Below are 20,250 nucleotides of genomic sequence, written 5' to 3' on the forward strand. Positions count from 1 at the left end.
CGGGACCCTCCACCCCACCGGAAGCGTACCCCCAGCACCGTTCCTTTTCCTTTCCCGCGCTTGGCCCCGCCTCCCCACCGTTTCCCGCACTCTGACGGGCTGCGGCTGCTGTCCGTCAGGCTTTGCCAGCGCCGATTGGACAGACCTCCGGGCCGCGCGCCCCGCCCACATCCGGGACTCGGAGGCGCGGCGGCGGTGGGGCAGCGCCGCCATTGCGGGGGGGGGGAGCGCGGGGCAGCGGTGAGGGGGGACCGGGGACCGGGGGGGGCCGTGAGGGGCCGGAGAGGGCCCGTGAGGGGCCGGAGAGGGCCCGTGAGGGGGCCCGTGAGGGGGCCGGGACCCCGCCGTGAGCCTGTGGTGCGTCCCCCCGCAGGTCCGTCGCCATGGCCGCCGTCTTCCCGTACCGTGGGGCCTGCGCCCCGGTGCCCAGCCCGCTGGCGCCGCTGCCCGACTACATGTCTGAGGAGAAGTTGCAGGAGAAAGGTGGGTACGGCCGGCCGCGGCCTGCCGAGCGGGCCCGGCCCGGCCTGACGCCGTACTGGGTTTCTCCGTCCCCGCAGCCCGCAAGTGGCAGCAGCTGCAGGCCAAGCGCTACGCCGAGAAGAGGAAATTCGGCTTCGTGGACGCGCAGAAGGAGGACATGCCCCCCGAGCACGTCCGCAAGATCATCCGCGACCACGGCGACATGACCAACAGGAAGTTCCGCCACGACAAGCGCGTCTACCTGGGGTACGGGACAGCCCCCCTCCCGAGTGATGCACCGGGAGCTGCTGCCGTGCTAAGGGTGCCCACTGGTTGCTGAAGGGAGAGCCCCCTCCTTCCCTCAGTGTCGGTTGTGCACAGAAAGCAGCGTGGCAGCACGAGGAAGGCAGGCCAGGCAGTTGCACTAGGATGGCAGCACGGAAGAGGATCAGCAAAGGAAGTTGTTGCTTTGTTTTTTTGAGAAAAAATACCGTGCTGAATCCTAAAAGGGGCTTGGGGGGGGGAGCGTGAAGTAGTCAGCTCGGTTTTGGATGGTTAGCACACACCATGAGTGCTTCTCCGTTTGGGTTCAGAGGACCATCTCGTGCAGATTGTGAGCTGTTGCGCTTAGGGTTACCCATAAAAACTCCTGTGAAAAATATTTTTGATAGGATGTTTTTAACATATAACGATCTCTGTGAAAGCAACCAGTAGAAAACTTCCTGGTGATGTGATCAATGAAGTGCAAAAATAGAAAGGGAAGTTTGTGGTAATTTTACTGGAGGCCTTTATGAGCAGGTTAGCTGAGTAGTTTTCAGGACTGGTAGATGTACAAGTAATGGGGCTTCCAGCAGACAAATGGGTGTTTTTCGTGGGATCTCTTCCAACCATGATTTTCCTTGATTTCTGATTGCAGTGCTTTGAAGTACATGCCTCATGCTGTTCTGAAGCTCTTGGAGAACATGCCCATGCCGTGGGAGCAAATCAGAGACGTTCCAGTCTTGTACCATATCACAGGAGCCATCTCTTTTGTGAATGAGATTCCCTGGGTCATAGAGCCGGTGTACATCGCCCAGTGGGGGTAAGTGCTTTTTTCCTTAACCCTGGTGGGATCTTGTGAGCAAAGTCCCACGCTGATAACCCCAATAAAGGCAGTGCCTAATGGCCTCTGGTTTCTGCCAGGTCGATGTGGATTATGATGAGGCGAGAGAAGAGGGATAGGCGTCACTTCAAGAGGATGAGGTTCCCCCCGTTCGATGACGAGGAGCCACCTCTGGATTATGCCGATAACATCCTGGATGTGGAGCCCCTGGAAGCAATTCAGCTTGAGCTGGATCCAGAGGAAGATGCCCCTGTGCTAGACTGGTTCTACGACCACCAGCCACTGAAAGACAACAGGAAGTACGTAGCACAACCCAGTGAGGGGTTGGGAGTGGGATACAAACATTATGCACTACATAAATTACCTGTATTTATTGGTATATAAACTTTGCTTGTGCAACACTGGGCTCTGTGTGATGTTGGCGTGGAGAGAATGCCTTTCTTCAAGGATAGGAGGGGGAATCTGACCACTGTAAAGCCATTCCTTGGTCTTCAGCTTCCAGGGAGGGCAAACAGAGCCTCTCTGTCCAGGCAGGTTGCTGCACGGGTAATTGCTAAAGCTCTGATGTGTCTCACTGTGCCTGAGATGGAAACCTGGATTGTCTAGGGGGGATTTTAGTTGGTGTTTACTAAGAGCACACTCACGAGAGGCTCCTGAATATGACTTCAGATGTTGGTGCTTCAGTTTGAGGCGAGGAACTGGACAGTTGTAGTCCGTAAAGATCCTCAGCAATCCTGCAGCATCTCTTTCTGTCTAGGAGGGGGCAGGAGTTGGCTGTCCTTAATGATTTCTGCAAATGGCAGTCAGGGAAAGGTGTTAGGTTATTTCTGGTCCTTTGGTAAGGGACCAGTTGTCTTCTGGCTGTACAGTGAGCGTCCCGTTCTGTTCCTCTGCAGGTATGTCAATGGCTCCACGTACCAGCGGTGGCAGTTCACTCTGCCCATGATGTCCACGCTGTACCGGCTGGCCAATCAGCTACTCACCGACCTGGTGGATGACAACTATTTCTATTTGTTTGACCTGAAAGCCTTCTTCACCTCCAAGGCACTGAACATGGCTATTCCTGGAGGTCCCAAGTTCGAGCCTCTCGTCAGAGATATCAATCTGCAGTAAGTGTTCGATTTTGGAGGAAAGATAAGTCGTTATCTGGGAAAGGGTCACGAGGGCTAATCTGTTACCACATGCCTTGCCTTGGGTGAGCTAATTCTGGGCGTTTGCTCAGTTTATCATTGCCTGTGATGTGCTTGTTGCTTTAGACACTGAATGGTTGGTAGCATGAAGAGAAGGCTGAAGGAAAGGCGCAGATACTGCGTCTTCGGTCAGAAATGTTTGTGTTTCTGTCTTCTTGAATGCCGGTATGACAATTTCTTTTCCTCTCATTTGAGGGATGAAGACTGGAATGAATTTAATGACATCAACAAAATTATCATCAGGCAGCCCATCAGGACGGAGTATAAAATTGCTTTCCCTTACCTGTACAATAACCTGCCCCATCACGTCCACCTGACCTGGTAAGTGCAGCAGTCTCTAGAGCGGGGAGAGGAGAAGGAAGCCGTCGGGACGCTCTGATAATTTGTTGTGTGTTGCAGGTATCATACTCCAAACGTTGTTTTCATTAAAACCGAAGATCCCGATCTCCCAGCTTTTTACTTCGATCCCCTGATCAACCCCATTTCACACAGACATTCTGTAAAGGTGAGTCGCTGCCCAAGCGAGCCTCTGATAAACTGTGTGTGTGGAGGTGTTTGGGCTATAGCATCTTTTTATAACCTTGTTTCTGATACTGGCACAGATGCGTACATATTTCAGGAGAAAACACAAGCCTTTCTTTCCCGAAAAGGAAAATGTAGTTACCGTTTGTCTTTTTTGTAGTTGCACAAAGATGTTTTCTTTGGTCTCTAGGACAAAGCTCAACGCCTAAATAACAGTGTTGTTTTAGTATTGTCTGATAGGCTATTTATCTTTTCGGTTGCTCTTGGAGCATTCATGGAGCTGACATCTCCCTCAATTTACCCCTGTAACACCTAGCTCAGGGTCCAGTAGCCAGACTTCAGGGCCACGAAGATGATCAGGGGGCCGGAGCACCTCTCCTGTGAAGGAAGGCAGAGAGAGCTGGGGCTGTTCAGCCTACAGAAGAGAAGGCTCCGGGGTGACCTGATTGCGGCTTTTCAGTACTTAAAGGGGGCTTAAAAAAAGATGGAGAGCAACTTCTTACTCAATCAGATACTGACAGGCCAAGGGGGGATGGTTTCAAACTAAAAGAGGGGAGACTTAGATTCGAGGTTAGGAAGAAATTCTTCACTCAGAGGGAGGTGAGGCACTGGAACAGGTCAACCAGAGAGGCTGTGAGTGCCCCATCCCTGGAGGTGTTCAAGACCAGGTTAGATGAGGCCCTGAGCAACCTGATCTAGTGGGTGGCGTCCCTGCCCATGGCAGGGGGTTGGAACTCAATCTCTAAGGTCCCTTCAACCCATTCTATGATTCTGTGATTCTATGACTTAGTTCCTAGCCCCGTTGGAACCTTGTAGAGTGTTTTTTGCTTCTCTGTTGCTCAGCATTGTCACACGCCTTCTGTGATAACAAAAGTGTTTTTTACTTGGAAAAATGAACTGAAGCAGCTAGGAAACGTGTGTTGTGTGTTCTCTGCATTTCAGAGTCAGGAACCATTGCCTGATGATGACGAAGAGTTTGAGTTACCAGAGTTTGTGGAACCTTTCCTGAAGGACACTCCACTCTACACAGACAACACAGCCAACGGCATTGCCCTGCTGTGGGCCCCACGGCCCTTCAACTTGAGGTCTGGGAGGACTCGGAGAGCTCTTGACATCCCACTGGTCAAAAACTGGTGAGTTTTCCCCAGGGGGAAGGGGTGTCCTAATGTTTGTGACGTTATTACGTTACAATTCAAATAAAACAAAGAGATCCTGTGGTGGGTGAGTGGCTGGCTTCTGGAGATTTCAGGAGACTTTCTGGAGACTTACCATTTTACAAGGAATGTGAGTTACCTGAAAATTTGAAATATGTTTTATCCCTAGGTATCGTGAGCATTGCCCAGCAGGCCAGCCCGTGAAAGTGCGAGTCTCCTACCAGAAACTACTGAAGTACTATGTTCTGAATGCGCTCAAGCACAGGCCCCCCAAGGCCCAGAAGAAGAGGTAAGCGAGGACCTGTTCAGGAGGAGCCGCTGTAGGGGACGCAGCTGATGATAGTCCTTTCTCTCTCCAGGTACCTGTTCCGCTCCTTCAAGGCTACAAAGTTCTTCCAGTCAACGAAGCTGGACTGGGTGGAAGTAGGCCTGCAGGTGTGTCGCCAGGGCTACAACATGCTGAACCTGCTGATCCACAGGAAGAACCTGAACTACCTTCACTTAGATTACAACTTCAACCTGAAGCCAGTGAAGACCCTCACCACCAAGGTATCAGCCTATGTCCTATTCTACTCAAGAGTAAAGTATTCCTGAAGATTTTTAAGTAGCTGGTGTGGTAATAGTGAACATAGTGACTCAGTTGTTCAGTTGCTGTACGGACTGACCAAATTGGAGCTGTTTGACTCTTAGCTGGAGTTCAAGAAGCACTTGGACAATGTTCTCAGACATAGTCTGATTTTTTGGGTGGTCTTGTGTGGAGCTGGGAGCTGGATTCAGTGATCCTTGTAGGTCTCTTCCAACTCGGGATATTCGAAGATTCTGTGATTCTATGAAGTCCTGAATCTTTGTCTTTTCTCTTCCAGGAAAGGAAGAAATCCCGTTTCGGTAACGCTTTCCATCTGTGCCGAGAGGTTCTGCGGCTGACTAAACTGGTGGTGGACAGCCACGTCCAATACAGACTGGGAAACGTGGATGCGTTTCAGGTAGGCTTGATTCTTTCTTTTCCTTCTTTCCTTTTAAAGGTGGTGAGAGGAAGTTGAGAGAAGGAACGGAAAATCTGAATGTGCTTATATAGGATGCACAAAATGACCGTTGCAGTGTTAGGAAGTAGAGGGGAGCAACGAAAGCATGTGGTATTGTGCGGAATTCTGCTGTTAGCCTAGTTTATAAGAGTTGATGATTCCATGAGTGACTGGTAGGAGCTTTGCACAGCCTGATACACTCTACTCATAGCTGGGAAATAAGCCTGGCTTCTTGAGGCGATGTGTGTAGTGTTGATTGTTATCTCTGACTGTGCTCCTTGTGTTTCAGTTGGCAGACGGCTTGCAGTACATCTTTGCCCATGTGGGTCAGCTGACAGGAATGTACAGATACAAGTACAAACTGATGAGGCAGATTCGCATGTGCAAGGACCTGAAACATCTCATCTACTACAGGTTTAACACAGTAAGTTCCACTTTTCCAACGAGGTGGTGACCCCAAGTAAACTGACCAAGAGGGGATGGATTCTGGAGTGTCCGTAAATGACCTGCTGTTGCCGTGCCTCTCTTCTTCCAGGGGCCTGTGGGCAAAGGTCCTGGCTGTGGCTTCTGGGCTCCGGGCTGGAGAGTGTGGCTGTTCTTCATGAGGGGCATCACGCCACTGCTGGAACGCTGGCTGGGGAATCTGCTAGCCAGGCAGTTTGAAGGTCAGCACACCCTGTAAATCTCGGATGTGGGAGGATTGTCTGCTAAAGATTAATACTGTTTACTTGCTAGCTTAAACTCAAGGTTTCTGTTTCAAGTCGTGATCTGTGTCCATGTTCCGTGTCAGTCCCAACAGCTATTGTCCTGCTTAGAGCTCTTACAAGACCAGTGCCCCCACAGTAGATTCTAAATGGAAGTGGAATTCTCTGATCCATAGCACTCTGGGGTCCGTAGCCCCTGATCAATTATTCCAAACTCATCAGTAACGTTGTGGCAGTTAAACTTCTTCAGATACCCTGCACCTCTCTGCAGGACACTCCTTTAATACAAAGAAGAGGGGCACCGCCCTCTTCTAATGTCTGAACTGCTGAGGTACTTTGTTTTTTGCAGGCCGTCACTCAAAGGGTGTAGCAAAGACGGTCACAAAGCAGCGCGTGGAGTCTCACTTTGACCTGGAGCTGAGGGCAGCCGTTATGCATGACATTCTGGACATGATGCCAGAAGGGATCAAACAGAACAAAGCCAGAACCATCCTGCAGCATCTGAGCGAGGCTTGGCGGTGCTGGAAGGCCAATATCCCCTGGAAGGTAAGTCTCTCGCTTGGCCTTTCTTTTCAGTTCAATTATAACACCTCTTAGGGTGAACTGCTCTTATGAAGGTTCCCACTCCTGCTTCCCTCATGTTACTGTCCTTCCCCAGGTTCCTGGGCTGCCCACTCCTATTGAGAACATGATCCTGAGGTACGTGAAGGCAAAAGCTGACTGGTGGACAAATACAGCTCACTACAATAGAGAGCGTATCCGTCGGGGAGCCACTGTGGACAAGACTGTCTGTAAGAAGAATCTGGGCCGGCTGACCAGACTGTACTTGAAAGCTGAGCAGGAACGACAGCATAATTACTTGAAGGTACTTTTTGTCCTGCCTGAGGTTGCTTAAATTTGTGCTGTTTCCATAGGCAGGCTTTCACTGACTAATGTTGTTGTGGTTGTGCAGGATGGGCCTTACATCACAGCAGAAGAGGCTGTTGCTGTGTACACAACCACAGTGCACTGGCTGGAAAGCAGGAGGTTCTCACCCATTCCATTCCCACCTCTGTCCTACAAGCATGACACCAAGTTGCTCATATTAGCTCTGGAGAGGCTGAAGGAAGCTTACAGGTAAGCGTCGGGAAGTGATTACCTTCTGCCAAGGGTCAGACATCTGCACTGGGAAGGGCTTCTGAAAGTATTTTGTTGTCCATTATTCCTGGACTGTAAAACTTACCCTGATGGACAGGTAAAGGCTGGAGGTTGTGGTACTGCCAAGGCTGCCTGGGGGTTCTTCATGACTCTGCCACGTGGGGAAAAACAATTCCGTGTTTCTGGGGGCTGTTGGGCAGCTGGGGAGTGTGGATTGTGAAGAATTAAAGATCTTGTCATAACCAACTTGGTTGACACTGTCTTTCATTGATATAATGCAGCAGCCATTAGTTTGTTCGTGCTTGGGTATTTGAGCTGTCCTTTCTCACTTTCAGTGTGAAATCTCGCCTGAATCAGTCGCAGAGGGAGGAGTTGGGCTTGATTGAACAGGCGTATGATAATCCTCATGAAGCTCTGTCCAGAATCAAACGACACCTTTTAACTCAGAGAGCCTTCAAGGAGGTGAGTGTCCTGGTCAAAGCCAGAGAATACTAAAAACTTACGCTGTGTGCTACCAAGACCACCTAGAGACTTCACAGGTGTTCTTTGTAAATACAGGCTTCAGCTTTGCCTTCTCTTTTTTAGGTGGGTATTGAGTTCATGGATCTCTACAGCCACTTGGTTCCTGTTTATGACGTTGAGCCCTTGGAGAAAATCACAGATGCTTATCTGGATCAGTACTTGTGGTACGAGGCTGATAAGCGAAGACTCTTCCCTCCTTGGATCAAACCTGCTGACACCGAACCTCCTCCACTGTTAGTGTACAAGTGGTGCCAAGGTTAGTGAGGGCTTGTATTCCAGGATAAAATGAGTTTTGTTAATGTTAGCTTGCTGCTTAAGAATGCCCTTGCTAAGTTTTCATATTTGCAACTTTTAGACAATAGTACAGTTAGTTATTACGCTCAAAAGCTGTATTTTGTAGGTTAACCATAGCATTTGTGGTTGATTGTGTATTTCTGTTTCAATTTCTGGATAGACTGCAGGGAACAGAGGCTGCAAATCAGGTGTTACAGGAAACATGCTGACTTTCCATGCCCAGAACGGTGCTTCTGCACTCCGAGAACTGCCTTGTCAGCTAACGTGACATGCTTGTTTGTCTCCTCAGGCATTAATAACCTGCAGGATGTTTGGGAAACAAGTGAAGGTGAATGCAATGTCATGCTGGAATCTCGATTTGAGAAGATGTATGAAAAGATTGACCTGACGTTGCTCAACAGGCTGTTGCGTCTCATTGTTGATCACAACATCGCTGACTACATGACAGCCAAAAACAACGTGGTGATCAACTACAAGGTGATGATTACTGTCAGAAAAGGGGGGTGTGGACTGTAAAATTCAGAGGTTTGAGACCCATGGGTAGGAGCGGGGGCACAAGGTTTGGCAGAGAAGGAAGTGATGAGGGAGTAAGGAAACCCTACTGGGTCCTGCTGAAAAGCAGCTGCTCACGTGAAGGTTTTTGGTGTATTGTGCCAGTCAGGTTCTCACACTTTTCCTTCTTTTACTCAGGACATGAATCACACCAACTCCTATGGGATTATTCGTGGGCTGCAGTTTGCTTCCTTCATTGTCCAGTATTACGGGCTTGTGATGGACCTGCTGGTGCTGGGTCTGCACCGTGCCAGCGAAATGGCTGGGCCTCCCCAGATGCCAAATGACTTCCTCAGCTTCCAAGACATTGCAACCGAGGTGGCCCATCCCATCCGCCTTTTCTGCAGATACATCGACCGCATTCACATCTTCTTCAGGTGAGAGCTCGCTGGGGCCCTGCCTTGCTCTGCTTAACTTTTGCTCAGGCGTCTTGCAGCGGATGTTGTGAAAGCAGGAATTAGTATGCTTCTACTCCAGGCTTTTTTTCCCCTCTGCTAAGAAATATCGGGAATACTTGAATTAACAGATTTTCTAGAAAAACTGGGTGTCCAAATGCCTCCTCTTGGTTTCCCAGTTCACCATATTAAGAGGAGAGCTTTTCCACAGCTTCACTGAACCAGCAGAAAAGCAGCATCAAAAGTCAAATTCATTTTCCATTGCTAAATAAGCCTCTTGGGGCTTCCTAGCAAGTGGATGTAACGTTTTATGTCTGTTCATGGAAAGATAACCCAGTCAAGGGTTGGTCTGTGCTAACGAAACTGAAGTCCCTTTCGGTGGGAAGATGCAGGAATTTGATAGTTAGCTTCAGACATGCTACAGCAATCAGCTTGTCCATAAGCAGGTCCTTATCTTTGTGGGCAGACTGGTGGTGTGACATGATGGTCGTATAACTCCAGTTCCTCTTCTGTGCGTTTCCAGGTTTACAGCAGATGAGGCAAGAGACTTGATTCAGCGCTACCTGACAGAGCATCCAGATCCCAACAACGAGAACATTGTAGGCTACAACAACAAGAAGTGCTGGCCCCGGGATGCTCGGATGCGCCTCATGAAACATGACGTCAACCTGTAAGTGCTGCAACCTGGAAAAAAACAAGGAGCGGGGTGGTGGGGAAATTAGCTGTGATAAATAAGTGTTGAAGCCCAGCAGGCAGGTGCTCGGGAAAAAAAAAAAGTAAGATGAAATGAGGAGGTTTGTGCCATAATTCTGACAGTGGATGATGGATGTGAGAGACTGTGGTGCTAAGAAAGCCCTGAAAACTTGCCCAGTTTGTATTTCACCGTGGTAACAAACAGCCTGGCCTCACTGTGTGTGCCTTGTTTTTCAGGGGTCGTGCTGTGTTCTGGGATATCAAGAACCGCCTGCCTCGATCAGTCACCACAGTACAATGGGAGAACAGCTTCGTCTCCGTTTACAGCAAGGATAACCCCAATTTGTTGTTTAACATGTGTGGTTTTGAGTGCCGTATTTTGCCCAAATGTCGCACCAGCTACGAGGAGTTCACCCACAAGGACGGTGTCTGGAACCTGCAGAATGAGGTAGAGTGAGAGTTAGGCTGGGAGAGGAGGCCCTGCTGGGACCCCTGGCATCAGAGCAGGGCTTACACCTGCTGGGGGGGATGCCTGGCAGCACGCAGTTGCCAGCTGTGTTCCTGGGACCACTGGCAGGTAGAGCTAAAATGAACGCAGTGAGGGATGGGGAATTCTTGGTCGGGGATGAGGGGGGATCCAAAACTGTAGAGGTTCTGTTCAGCGTGTTGCCTTCCATGTTCCATAAACCCCTGATGGCAAAAGCTCACCTTACTGCTTACCTTGTCTGTACTGGACGGAGGGCTCCCGGGAAGGAACTGACAGCCCTGTGCTCTTGCAGGTCACCAAGGAGCGCACAGCCCAGTGCTTCCTGCGTGTGGACGATGAGTCCATGCAGAGGTTTCACAACAGAGTGAGGCAGATCCTCATGGCCTCTGGCTCTACAACCTTCACTAAGGTAAGGTGGGAGAAAGTTGTGTAAGAGAGATTTCTTGCAGATGCTTGGGGGACAGGCTGAGAACCGATCCCTTGTTTTCCTTCCTAGATTGTCAACAAGTGGAACACGGCTCTGATTGGCCTGATGACGTATTTCCGGGAAGCTGTTGTAAATACTCAGGAGCTGCTTGATTTGCTGGTGAAGTGTGAGAACAAAATCCAGACTCGAATCAAAATTGGTCTGAATTCCAAGATGCCTAGCCGTTTTCCACCGGTGGTGTTTTACACCCCTAAAGAGCTGGGAGGGCTGGGCATGCTCTCCATGGGCCACGTTCTCATCCCACAGTCTGACCTGAGGTGAGTTGTGCTGCCCTGTCCTAAACACCCACATGGTTTGCGTGTTCTGTTGAATAATTCTTTGCCATAAAAATATCTGAGAATGCTAAAGTGTGACTTGTTAAAGAGAGAGGTTGCCTTTACAGTAGGTCATGGCAACGTGACTTGCGATGTCCCATTGCTCCCCCCTCACTCTTCTGCCTCTTTGCTCCAGGTGGTCCAAGCAGACAGACGTTGGCATTACTCACTTCCGCTCAGGAATGAGTCATGAGGAGGACCAGCTCATCCCAAATTTGTACCGTTACATCCAGCCATGGGAGAGTGAATTCATCGACTCTCAGAGAGTATGGGCAGAATATGCCCTCAAGCGACAGGAGGCTATAGCCCAGAACAGGTACGTTTCCGTGTGCAATCACGTCTCAGCTGGGCAGGAGCAGGCAGCGGTGTGAGGTCTGGTACTGTCTCAGGGTTCTGCAGACCTTGCTGGGTCTGTGATATATGTTACAGGCTGCCTGCAGAGCTGCAGTCTTACCTCTGGAGGAGGCATGGGCTCTGCAAACAGATAGTACACCCATGGCACAGTTTAAGATAAATGATACGCCAGATGGTGCCAGGAAAAGCTGACATCAGACCCATTTGCACAGCTAGTTCTGCTCACTTACAAGGGCAAGCTTTTCCTTTCGGCTGTTTGACATCAGCCTGTTCATAGTGAAAGCTGTGGACGCTTTGAGCCTCTGAGTGCTTGGCATTTTAGAACCTCCTGCCAGAGCCCTGAGGTCTGTATCATTTCTGTGATCTCATCAACTGAAATATTCATTAATGCGTTGTCATAAAAGGGAGAGGTAACAAAGCGTGGGGGCTTTTTTTTCTTCAGGCGTCTGACGCTGGAGGATCTGGAGGACTCATGGGACAGGGGGATTCCTCGTATAAACACGCTTTTCCAGAAGGACCGGCACACCCTAGCGTACGATAAAGGATGGAGGGTCAGGACTGACTTCAAACAGTATCAGGTATTGACAGGGAAATTTCCCTGGCTGACTGTGACATTCAGACTTCATCTTAGATTCTGCCCAGTCTGCATTGCCCACTAGTACTGACTAAACTCATCTTGTAAATGAGCTGTGTCTTACAGGACAGAGTATATAAGGTTTTTTACTTGTTAGCTGGCATCATCATCTTGGTTCCTAAAATTAACACAGCACGGTTAAGTGATCTCAGTACAAAGCTGCTCACTTGCGGGCTGTTGTTCACAGGTCCTGAAACAGAATCCGTTCTGGTGGACACATCAGCGCCACGACGGGAAGCTCTGGAACCTGAACAACTACCGCACGGATATGATCCAGGCACTTGGTGGAGTGGAGGGCATCCTGGAGCACACACTCTTCAAGGGCACTTACTTCCCCACGTGGGAGGGTCTGTTCTGGTAAGGGAAACCTTGATCTGGCCTTGTCGAGCAAACTGGAGCTTAGTGGTGCACCAGGAGGAGTTCTTGGCTCAAGCTGTACTGATTCTGCTGTGAGAACGATCTGTTTTCCAGAAGTGCATTGTATAGCTCAGTTGTGAGGGTACCCGGAATTGTGCTGTAACTGAATTTTCACATGTGAATCCACAGAAATTTATTTCCCTGGAGCAGTCTTTCTCACTCCTGGTGTGCTTGTTCCTTGCCTCTATTATATGTGGTACGTGGCAGTCAGCTGTGATGACGCGATTGATTGTCATTTCTAGGGAGAAGGCCAGTGGCTTTGAGGAGTCCATGAAGTGGAAGAAGCTGACAAATGCCCAGAGATCCGGTTTGAATCAAATTCCAAACAGAAGATTCACTCTGTGGTGGTCTCCTACCATTAACAGAGCCAATGTAAGTATCTGGAGCTTGCCTGTAGAAACTTCTGCTGAGTTGAGAGCAGTTAACTACTAATAGCAGTTAACTAATCCTTCAGAACTCCTCTTGCAGATGAACTGTAGATGTAAGCCTCCTCAACAGGAGCAATTCCGTTTTCTAAACTTGACCAGTTGTGCCGTTGCCTGTTCTCACAGCTGTTTTTCCTTTGCAGGTGTATGTTGGGTTTCAGGTGCAGCTGGATTTGACAGGTATCTTTATGCATGGCAAGATCCCCACGCTGAAGATTTCTCTCATTCAGATTTTCCGAGCTCACTTGTGGCAAAAGATCCATGAGAGCATTGTAATGGATTTGTGTCAGGTGAGCAGAATGTTAACTAGGTTTGTTTCTGTGTGGTGCAGACATGCTCCTTGTGTACCAACAGCCTCCTGCTCACAACAGTAGGAAGGCTACTCCTCCTGCAATTCGATAGAGAAGTGGAGGAAACCTAGATTTTCCTGGGCATCTGCCTAGGTCCATGCTGAGGATAGACTCTTTTAGCTAGACTGCTTGAACACAACTCACCTTTGACTGCCTTTTCCACAGGTGTTTGATCAAGAGCTGGATGCTCTGGAGATTGAGACAGTGCAGAAAGAGACAATCCATCCCAGGAAGTCGTACAAGATGAATTCCTCATGTGCAGATATCCTTCTCTTTGCTTCCTATAAGTGGAATGTGTCACGTCCGTCATTGCTTGCGGATTCCAAGTAAGTGCTTCCCTTTATCTCGACCTCGATCTAGCTGCAGAGAAGAGCTGCTGAGGCTGTCGTCCTGAGCTAAAGGCCCTCTCTCTTGGGCACCTTTGGTTTTCTTTGGGGACCCAGGAGGACACAATCACACCTGGCAAAGTGCAGGGCTAGTTTGTGTGGATGGTTGGTGCACCTCTAGCACCGCCTTCTGGAAAACATGAAGAGCATCCCTGTTGCTCTTCCCTCTTCCGTGTGCCCTTTACCATGAGCCCAAGCTCAGGAGCTCTGAATAGTTCTTCAGGAAACTCTGGGGAACAGTGTCATCCTGGGACCACAGCGTGGAGTAAAATGACACTTATCTGCATCAGTGCTGTATTCGCTTAATTGAATCCTCAGCAGACATTCCCTGGGGTAGATGATGCTCGTTGTGCAGTAGATGAGTAGCCGTGTAGCATTATTAACAGCTTCTGCATTCAGATGCTGTGTGAAGAGAGTAGTGGAAACCTTGTTTTCAGGAACGTATGCAGATAGCAGCTGGCTTCAGTGATCAGATTTGGTAGCAGTTACTCTCTGCCAAAGAGATATGCAGCAACTGCCTGAGAGTTTTGTGCCAGATAAATTATTCTGGCTTGCTTTCTCCTTAGAGATGTGATGGACAGCACCACCACTCAGAAGTACTGGATTGATATCCAGCTGCGCTGGGGAGATTACGATTCCCATGATATTGAGCGCTACGCAAGAGCCAAGTTCCTGGACTACACTACAGACAACATGAGTATCTATCCATCTCCCACAGGTGTGCTCATTGCCATCGATCTGGCCTATAACTTGCACAGGTAAGATCTGCACCGTCTGCATTTTAACTGTAATTGGTAGTTCCTGGATGGGTCTTAGTGCGACTCTGAACTGGGCTGCAGTCCAGGCAATAGTGTGAGGGAAGGAGGCAGAAGCTGGAGGTACGCACTGAATGGGATGAGGCACCTAGGCAGCTCCGTCAGGTTGCCTGATGTCTGCTGTAACAATGGTTCAGTCCTCCCAGTTCACTAATGGGTTGTTTTCTTAGGGGATCTCTGCCAGACTCCTGCTGGAGTTCAGGGACCGGCCTTGTTTAAAAGCTGTCTGCTAAAGGGGGCAACTGTTCTTCCCTGGGGGGGGAACTAGGGCTGTATGTCACCTAAAGCAGACTTCTCCAGTGGGCCAATTAGAGAAGATGCAGCTTTTCTGGGACTGCAACGTGTGCGTGCTCTGGCTTCCCGCTGAGAGGAAGTGTAGGGAAATGCTATAGGTGAACAGCTCCAAGGACGTCACAAGAGAAGTTAGTAATCAGCCTGCAGAAAGGTGCCTGGTTGCTGCACGGCAAGACTTGTGCATAGCTGTTGTTGCTTCACCTTAGAGCTGGCGGCAACAACTGTTTGTCTGTTTTCCTCTTCAGTGCTTACGGGAACTGGTTCCCTGGGAGCAAACCTCTGATCCAGCAGGCTATGGCCAAAATTATGAAGGCAAATCCTGCGCTGTATGTGTTGAGAGAGCGAATCCGCAAGGGGTTGCAGCTGTACTCATCTGAGCCCACAGAACCATACCTTTCCTCTCAGAACTATGGAGAGCTCTTCTCCAACCAGATCATCTGGTTTGTGGACGACACCAACGTGTACAGAGTGACCATTCACAAGGTGAGGCCAGGGGTGCACCTTCAGGGGGAAGGAACAAGGACCGTAAATGTCCTTTGCTGGGGATGATTGTGGAGGCATGCATGATGGAAAACTAGGATGGACCCATTTTTTTTGCAGTGTGCACAGAGCAGCTCTTGAGTTTCCAGTACAGTTCTTGCTCAAAGCATGTGGCGAGTCAGTTGTTGTGTAAGCGTGTGGATAGGCTGCGTTCATCTCACTCTACTTTCACTTGCTTCCTCAGACTTTTGAAGGGAATTTGACCACAAAACCCATCAACGGAGCCATTTTCATCTTCAATCCCAGGACCGGACAGCTCTTCCTGAAGATCATCCATACATCTGTGTGGGCAGGACAGAAACGTCTCGGACAGGTGGGGCCTGTCTGCTTTTTGTGCTTTGGGCAGTGAGGCACGGCTGGGCTCTGGTTTCTTGGAATATGCAGTTGAGTAGAAAGCATCATGAGGGTGTTTAGCTTCCTGCCACTCAACAGCTTTGGAGCTCCAACTGCCAGTGTGTAACCTGTGCTCTGGCAAGCGTTTGCATGGGATAAAGTAGTAAGAATGCAGGCGTTGATGTTGCAAGGTTTTTGAGGCTCTGGGGTGTAAAGAGCCTATGTCGACCAGCAGGACTTGAGAAACAGCGCTGTGCTGACTGTTACAGCAAATCACATTGCTCTTGGACGAACATCCAGTGCAGCAAAAAGACACTGAGGTTGTGAAGCCAGGGAGGTGGTGTAATCAGCTGTTTTTTCTCAGCCAGTCAGAAGTAAATGAGCTTCAGGAATGGGAACTGCCCTCTGTGATCGGTGAGAGGGAAATGCTCGGCCTTGTCACTGATCTGAAACAAGCCATACATTTCTGATGTATTTTTAGGATTTGGTTTGAGCCTCTCTCATTCTCAGAAGTATGGAAACTTTGCTGTTAGCAGGGAGATATTCTTCTAACCCTGCTGTCTTTTTATAGCTGGCCAAGTGGAAGACTGCTGAAGAAGTGGCTGCCTTGATTCGATCGCTTCCCGTGGAGGAGCAGCCTAAACAGATCATAGTGACTCGAAAGGGCATGTTGGACCCACTTGAGGTAACAAGGAGCACGCTGTTGTTTGGGGACATTGTAAAATCTTTGGGAGGTTGCAGTACAGTTCTGTGTTCCCGTGAAAGTCTTAATCTGGACCAGTGTTCTCCAACGGTTGTGAGTTAATTCCTCTTCTCAATAAACTCCAGGTGCACTTGCTGGATTTCCCCAATATTGTGATCAAAGGCTCAGAGTTGCAGCTGCCTTTCCAGGCCTGTCTGAAAGTGGAGAAGTTTGGTGATCTCATCCTGAAGGCTACTGAACCCCAGATGGTTCTCTTCAATCTCTATGATGACTGGCTGAAAACCATCTCTTCCTACACGGTGAGGACATGCATAGTCTGTACTTTGCTTTGCCACTGATACACAAACCGAAAGCCGAGGTTTCAGAAGTCCTTCCCTGTACTTTTCTCAAGAGCACTTGCTCTTGATCTGCGTGGATTTTTCTTCAGATTGATTCCACTGGCACTTCTCATGTATTGCCGGTGTGCCCGAAGAGAGGAGTGGTGTGAAAGGGAAAAAAAAAACCAGTGCATTTTCTGACTAGCTGCATCTTTTTTTCTTTTCTAAGGCATTCTCCCGCCTGATTCTGATTCTCCGGGCACTACATGTGAATAATGATCGAGCCAAAGTGATTCTGAAACCAGACAAGACAACCATAACAGAGCCTCACCACATCTGGCCAACCCTGACAGACGAGGAATGGATCAAGGTGGAAGTGCAGCTGAAAGATCTGATCCTTGCTGACTATGGCAAGAAGAACAAGTAAGCCACTGTCCTGCTGCAGTAATCCTGTCAGCCTTTCCTTCCTGCTCTAAATACTGTGTGGCCTGAGCACTCCTTGTGCAGATAGAAGACTTTGAAAGGCTTTTGGCAATGAACTGTCAGATTCGTGGGGAAATTGGTTATATTAGCCTCTTTCTGGAAAGGCAGATAAAAATACTTGATCTGTGATTTCTGACCTGTGCATCGTGTGATTTGGTCCTTCCTCTTGTCTAAAACGTTGTGATTTCATTTTTTGTAGTGCCCTGACTGTGTGTTCCAAGCTTGTGCCTTGGTGAGAAGGGTCCGGCATGTATTTTGAGGTGCCTGACTTGAGTGAATTTTATTTTCCAGTGTGAATGTTGCTTCCCTGACACAATCGGAGATCCGAGACATTATCCTGGGCATGGAGATCTCTGCCCCCTCTCAGCAGAGGCAACAGATTGCAGAAATTGAGAAGCAAACCAAGGAGCAGTCGCAACTGACAGCCACGCAGACCCGCACCGTTAACAAACATGGGGACGAAATCATCACCTCCACAACCAGCAACTACGAAACCCAGACTTTCTCCTCCAAGACTGAGTGGCGAGTCAGGTAGGAAGACGGACAGCAGTGGAAAAGGTCAGAGTGCTCAGGAAGGACCTGTGCGCCCTGTAATAATTGTCTCCTCTTCACAGAGCAATTTCAGCTGCCAACCTCCACCTGAGAACGAACCATATTTACGTTTCATCGGACGATATAAAGGAAACAGGCTACACGTACATTCTTCCCAAGAACGTGTTGAAGAAATTCATCTGCATCTCAGATCTGCGGGCCCAGGTGAGCGTGCTGGAGTCTGTTGCAGTGGTTCTCCATGCTGCTGGGTCACGCACCGGTCCTGGGCAGTCAGCTCCAAGGGTGAAGGGCTTGGGAGCCTGTTGCTGTCTCTAGGCTGAAGGTAGACACCGGTGATATTGGCTGAGCGCATTTAAGTTCTAGCCAGGTCCTGAAGGCTCCCTGTGGCCACACTTGGGGAGAAACTCAGCACAGAACAAAACTACGCTCTTCCCTTCTAGTGAGGACCTGCTGAACAAGAGATACCGGCCACAGGACCTAAGGACAGGCCCACTGACTCTTACATGGTTACAGGGAGGTCTCTTCTGGGCTCATAAAGCGGGTTTTTGTGTTCCTAGATTGCCGGTTACCTGTACGGAGTGAGCCCTCCTGACAACCCCCAAGTGAAGGAGATTCGGTGCATCGTGATGGTGCCCCAGTGGGGAACACACCAGACCGTGCATCTCCCGGGGCAGCTGCCGCAGCACGAGTATCTCAAGGTGAGCTGAGCTGCTCCTGGGGATGGTGGAAGACCACAGTCTCCGTAACAGAGACCTAAGGCGATGGGAGAGTCTTGCTGCCACGCTCAGCTCTGATGCACTTGCCTCAGTTGCCTCTGCAGGGTGCCCTTGCTCTGTTGTGGATGTGGGGCTTCAGTGGCTCAGCCTGAAGTCCGCCTGATCTGGGATAAGGTGGAAGGGAGAAGCCTTTAGTCCCCGTGTACCTTGTACCGTGCTTGAAGCTGTCTTATTTTTAAACAGCTTTTGCTTCTCTCCTGGCTTTCGGTTTCTTTTTGTAAAGTAACTGATTTTCACTTTCTTTTTACCAGGAAATGGAACCTCTCGGGTGGATTCACACCCAGCCAAATGAGTCCCCGCAGCTGTCACCACAGGATGTCACCACCCATGCCAAGGTCATGGCTGACAACCCCTCCTGGGACGGGGAGAAGACCATCATCATCACCTGCAGGTGAGAGGCAGCGGGGCTTCTGTGTGTCCCCTCTGCCAGGGCAGAGAGAAGCCAGGCTGCTGAGGGGACCTGTGGGCGCAGCTCTTGGGAACTTGCTGAAGTCTCGAACTAAAAATTCGTCAGAAAGGGGGCATTTGCTCATTTCTCGTTTCCCTCTGTCCCAAATTAATCTGACTTGCATCATCTCTCTGCTCTCCTTTCAGTTTCACGCCAGGCTCCTGCACCCTGACAGCCTACAAACTGACCCCGAGCGGCTACGAGTGGGGCAGGCAGAACACAGACAAAGGGAACAACCCCAAGGGCTACCTGCCATCCCACTACGAGAGGGTGCAGATGCTGCTCTCAGACCGCTTCCTCGGCTTCTTCATGGTTCCAGCGCAAGGGTCCTGGAACTACAACTTCATGGGTGAGCCCCGGGAAGGGGACAGGAAGGGAGGCAACGTGAACAGCTTGGGGAGGAGAAGGAAATGGCTCCTTCAGGGAAGCATTCCTCACATGTTGTGAAGCTTGACCTTCCTCTGAGCAGCTGGCAGGGATACTAGCTTTGTGGTCTGACCTTTCCTTGGTACCAGTGCAGGGATGTCAGTTCTTAATGATTTGAGGCAGCAAGAGAGCAAACTCTGATGCGGGGGAGAAATCAGACGTGAGACCATTTTGTGTTTCTGGACTGTAGTGTCTGGTGTATTGCCACTGAATAATTAATATCTGTCAGGCAGAAGAGATGATGATGGGAGAGGGAAGCTGTGCCCAGCGGGGGGGGTAGCAGGGGGCCCTGGTAGGAGGACATGAGCTTGGGGAACCGTAGCTGCAGAAGGGGTCAGGAAATGAGGAGACTGGCAGACAACATGCTCGACTTATTCTACAGGAAAGTACTGGGGGGGGCATTTTAAGTCTCTGGGGGAGGGAGCCATGGAACACACAGTGTGGAGACTTGTGGATTTTAAACTTCTTCCATTCTCTGCTTAAGAATCCTCTTGGGAGGGCATAGGGCTTCGTTAAGCTCCTGATTGATGGGGGAAGGCAGGAAGGGCTTTCAGAGGGGTACGGGTGGGAGCTGAAGGCAGAGGCGCTGGCTCAGCTGCGACTCTCTCTTCCAGGTGTTCGCCACGACCCCAACATGAAGTACGAGCTGCAGCTCGCCAACCCCAAGGAGTTTTACCACGAAGTCCATCGCCCCTCTCACTTCCTCAACTTCGCCCTGCTGCAGGAGGGGGAGGTTTACTCCGCCGACCGGGAGGACCTCTACGCCTAGCCCTGCTCCCCCCGGCACTCTTAGTACTGTTGATATTCAACAGCCTCTCCCTGCTTTTCCCGTGCTCACACCTCCCTCGTCCCCCGTCTACCCCGCACGCGATGTCTCGGTGGTTGTACCGTCTGTAGAGTGGCTTTAATAAATCCTTTTTTTTTTTTTAACCAAGGTGAACGCCTCGCTAGGGCGGCCCC

At 49.9% G+C, this 20,250-nt stretch overlaps 1 protein-coding gene across 2 annotated transcripts; it reads left to right on the forward strand.

Moving 5' to 3' along the window:
* Nucleotides 1–124: 124 nt before the first annotated feature.
* On the forward strand, nt 125–20,225 carry PRPF8 (pre-mRNA processing factor 8). 2 transcript variants are annotated; one of them, XM_083806538.1, is made up of 43 exons: nt 125–240; nt 374–483; nt 561–729; nt 1,379–1,543; nt 1,645–1,863; nt 2,461–2,673; nt 2,950–3,075; nt 3,154–3,259; nt 4,219–4,409; nt 4,600–4,719; nt 4,790–4,979; nt 5,294–5,413; nt 5,742–5,876; nt 5,988–6,117; nt 6,506–6,702; nt 6,815–7,021; nt 7,109–7,272; nt 7,629–7,755; nt 7,879–8,071; nt 8,399–8,586; nt 8,800–9,038; nt 9,580–9,726; nt 9,987–10,197; nt 10,529–10,645; nt 10,733–10,980; nt 11,174–11,353; nt 11,834–11,969; nt 12,213–12,382; nt 12,685–12,814; nt 13,011–13,157; nt 13,383–13,543; nt 14,170–14,361; nt 14,958–15,195; nt 15,437–15,565; nt 16,157–16,270; nt 16,414–16,587; nt 16,835–17,028; nt 17,380–17,619; nt 17,703–17,844; nt 18,198–18,338; nt 18,668–18,807; nt 19,011–19,213; nt 19,905–20,225. In XM_083806538.1, exons 2-43 carry the CDS (start codon nt 384–386, stop codon nt 20,057–20,059), a joined length of 7,008 nt encoding a protein of 2,335 aa, XP_083662664.1. In that variant the 5' UTR covers nt 125–240; nt 374–383; the 3' UTR covers nt 20,060–20,225. The 2 variants fall into 2 exon arrangements, with proteins under 2 accessions (XP_083662664.1, XP_083662665.1); XM_083806539.1 differs by lacking the exon at nt 125–240 and adding an exon at nt 265–285 and having other exon boundaries at nt 319–483.
* Nucleotides 20,226–20,250: the final 25 nt, after the last annotated feature.

This window comes from Anser anser, assembly GCF_964211835.1.
Source record: "Anser anser genome assembly, chromosome: 20".
NCBI classification, from domain to species: domain Eukaryota; kingdom Metazoa; phylum Chordata; class Aves; order Anseriformes; family Anatidae; genus Anser; species Anser anser.

Excerpts from the sequence above, each read along its gene's own strand:
- PRPF8 (XM_083806538.1), top strand. The coding sequence starts at position 384 with ATGGCCGCCGTCTTCCCGTACCGTGGGGCCTGCGCCCCGGTGCCCAGC. Across the intron at positions 7,273-7,628 it reads AGGCTGAAGGAAGCTTACAG|TGTGAAATCTCGCCTGAATC; the intron begins GTAAGCGTCGGG and ends TCTCACTTTCAG. Across the intron at positions 8,587-8,799 it reads ACGTGGTGATCAACTACAAG|GACATGAATCACACCAACTC; the intron begins GTGATGATTACT and ends TCTTTTACTCAG.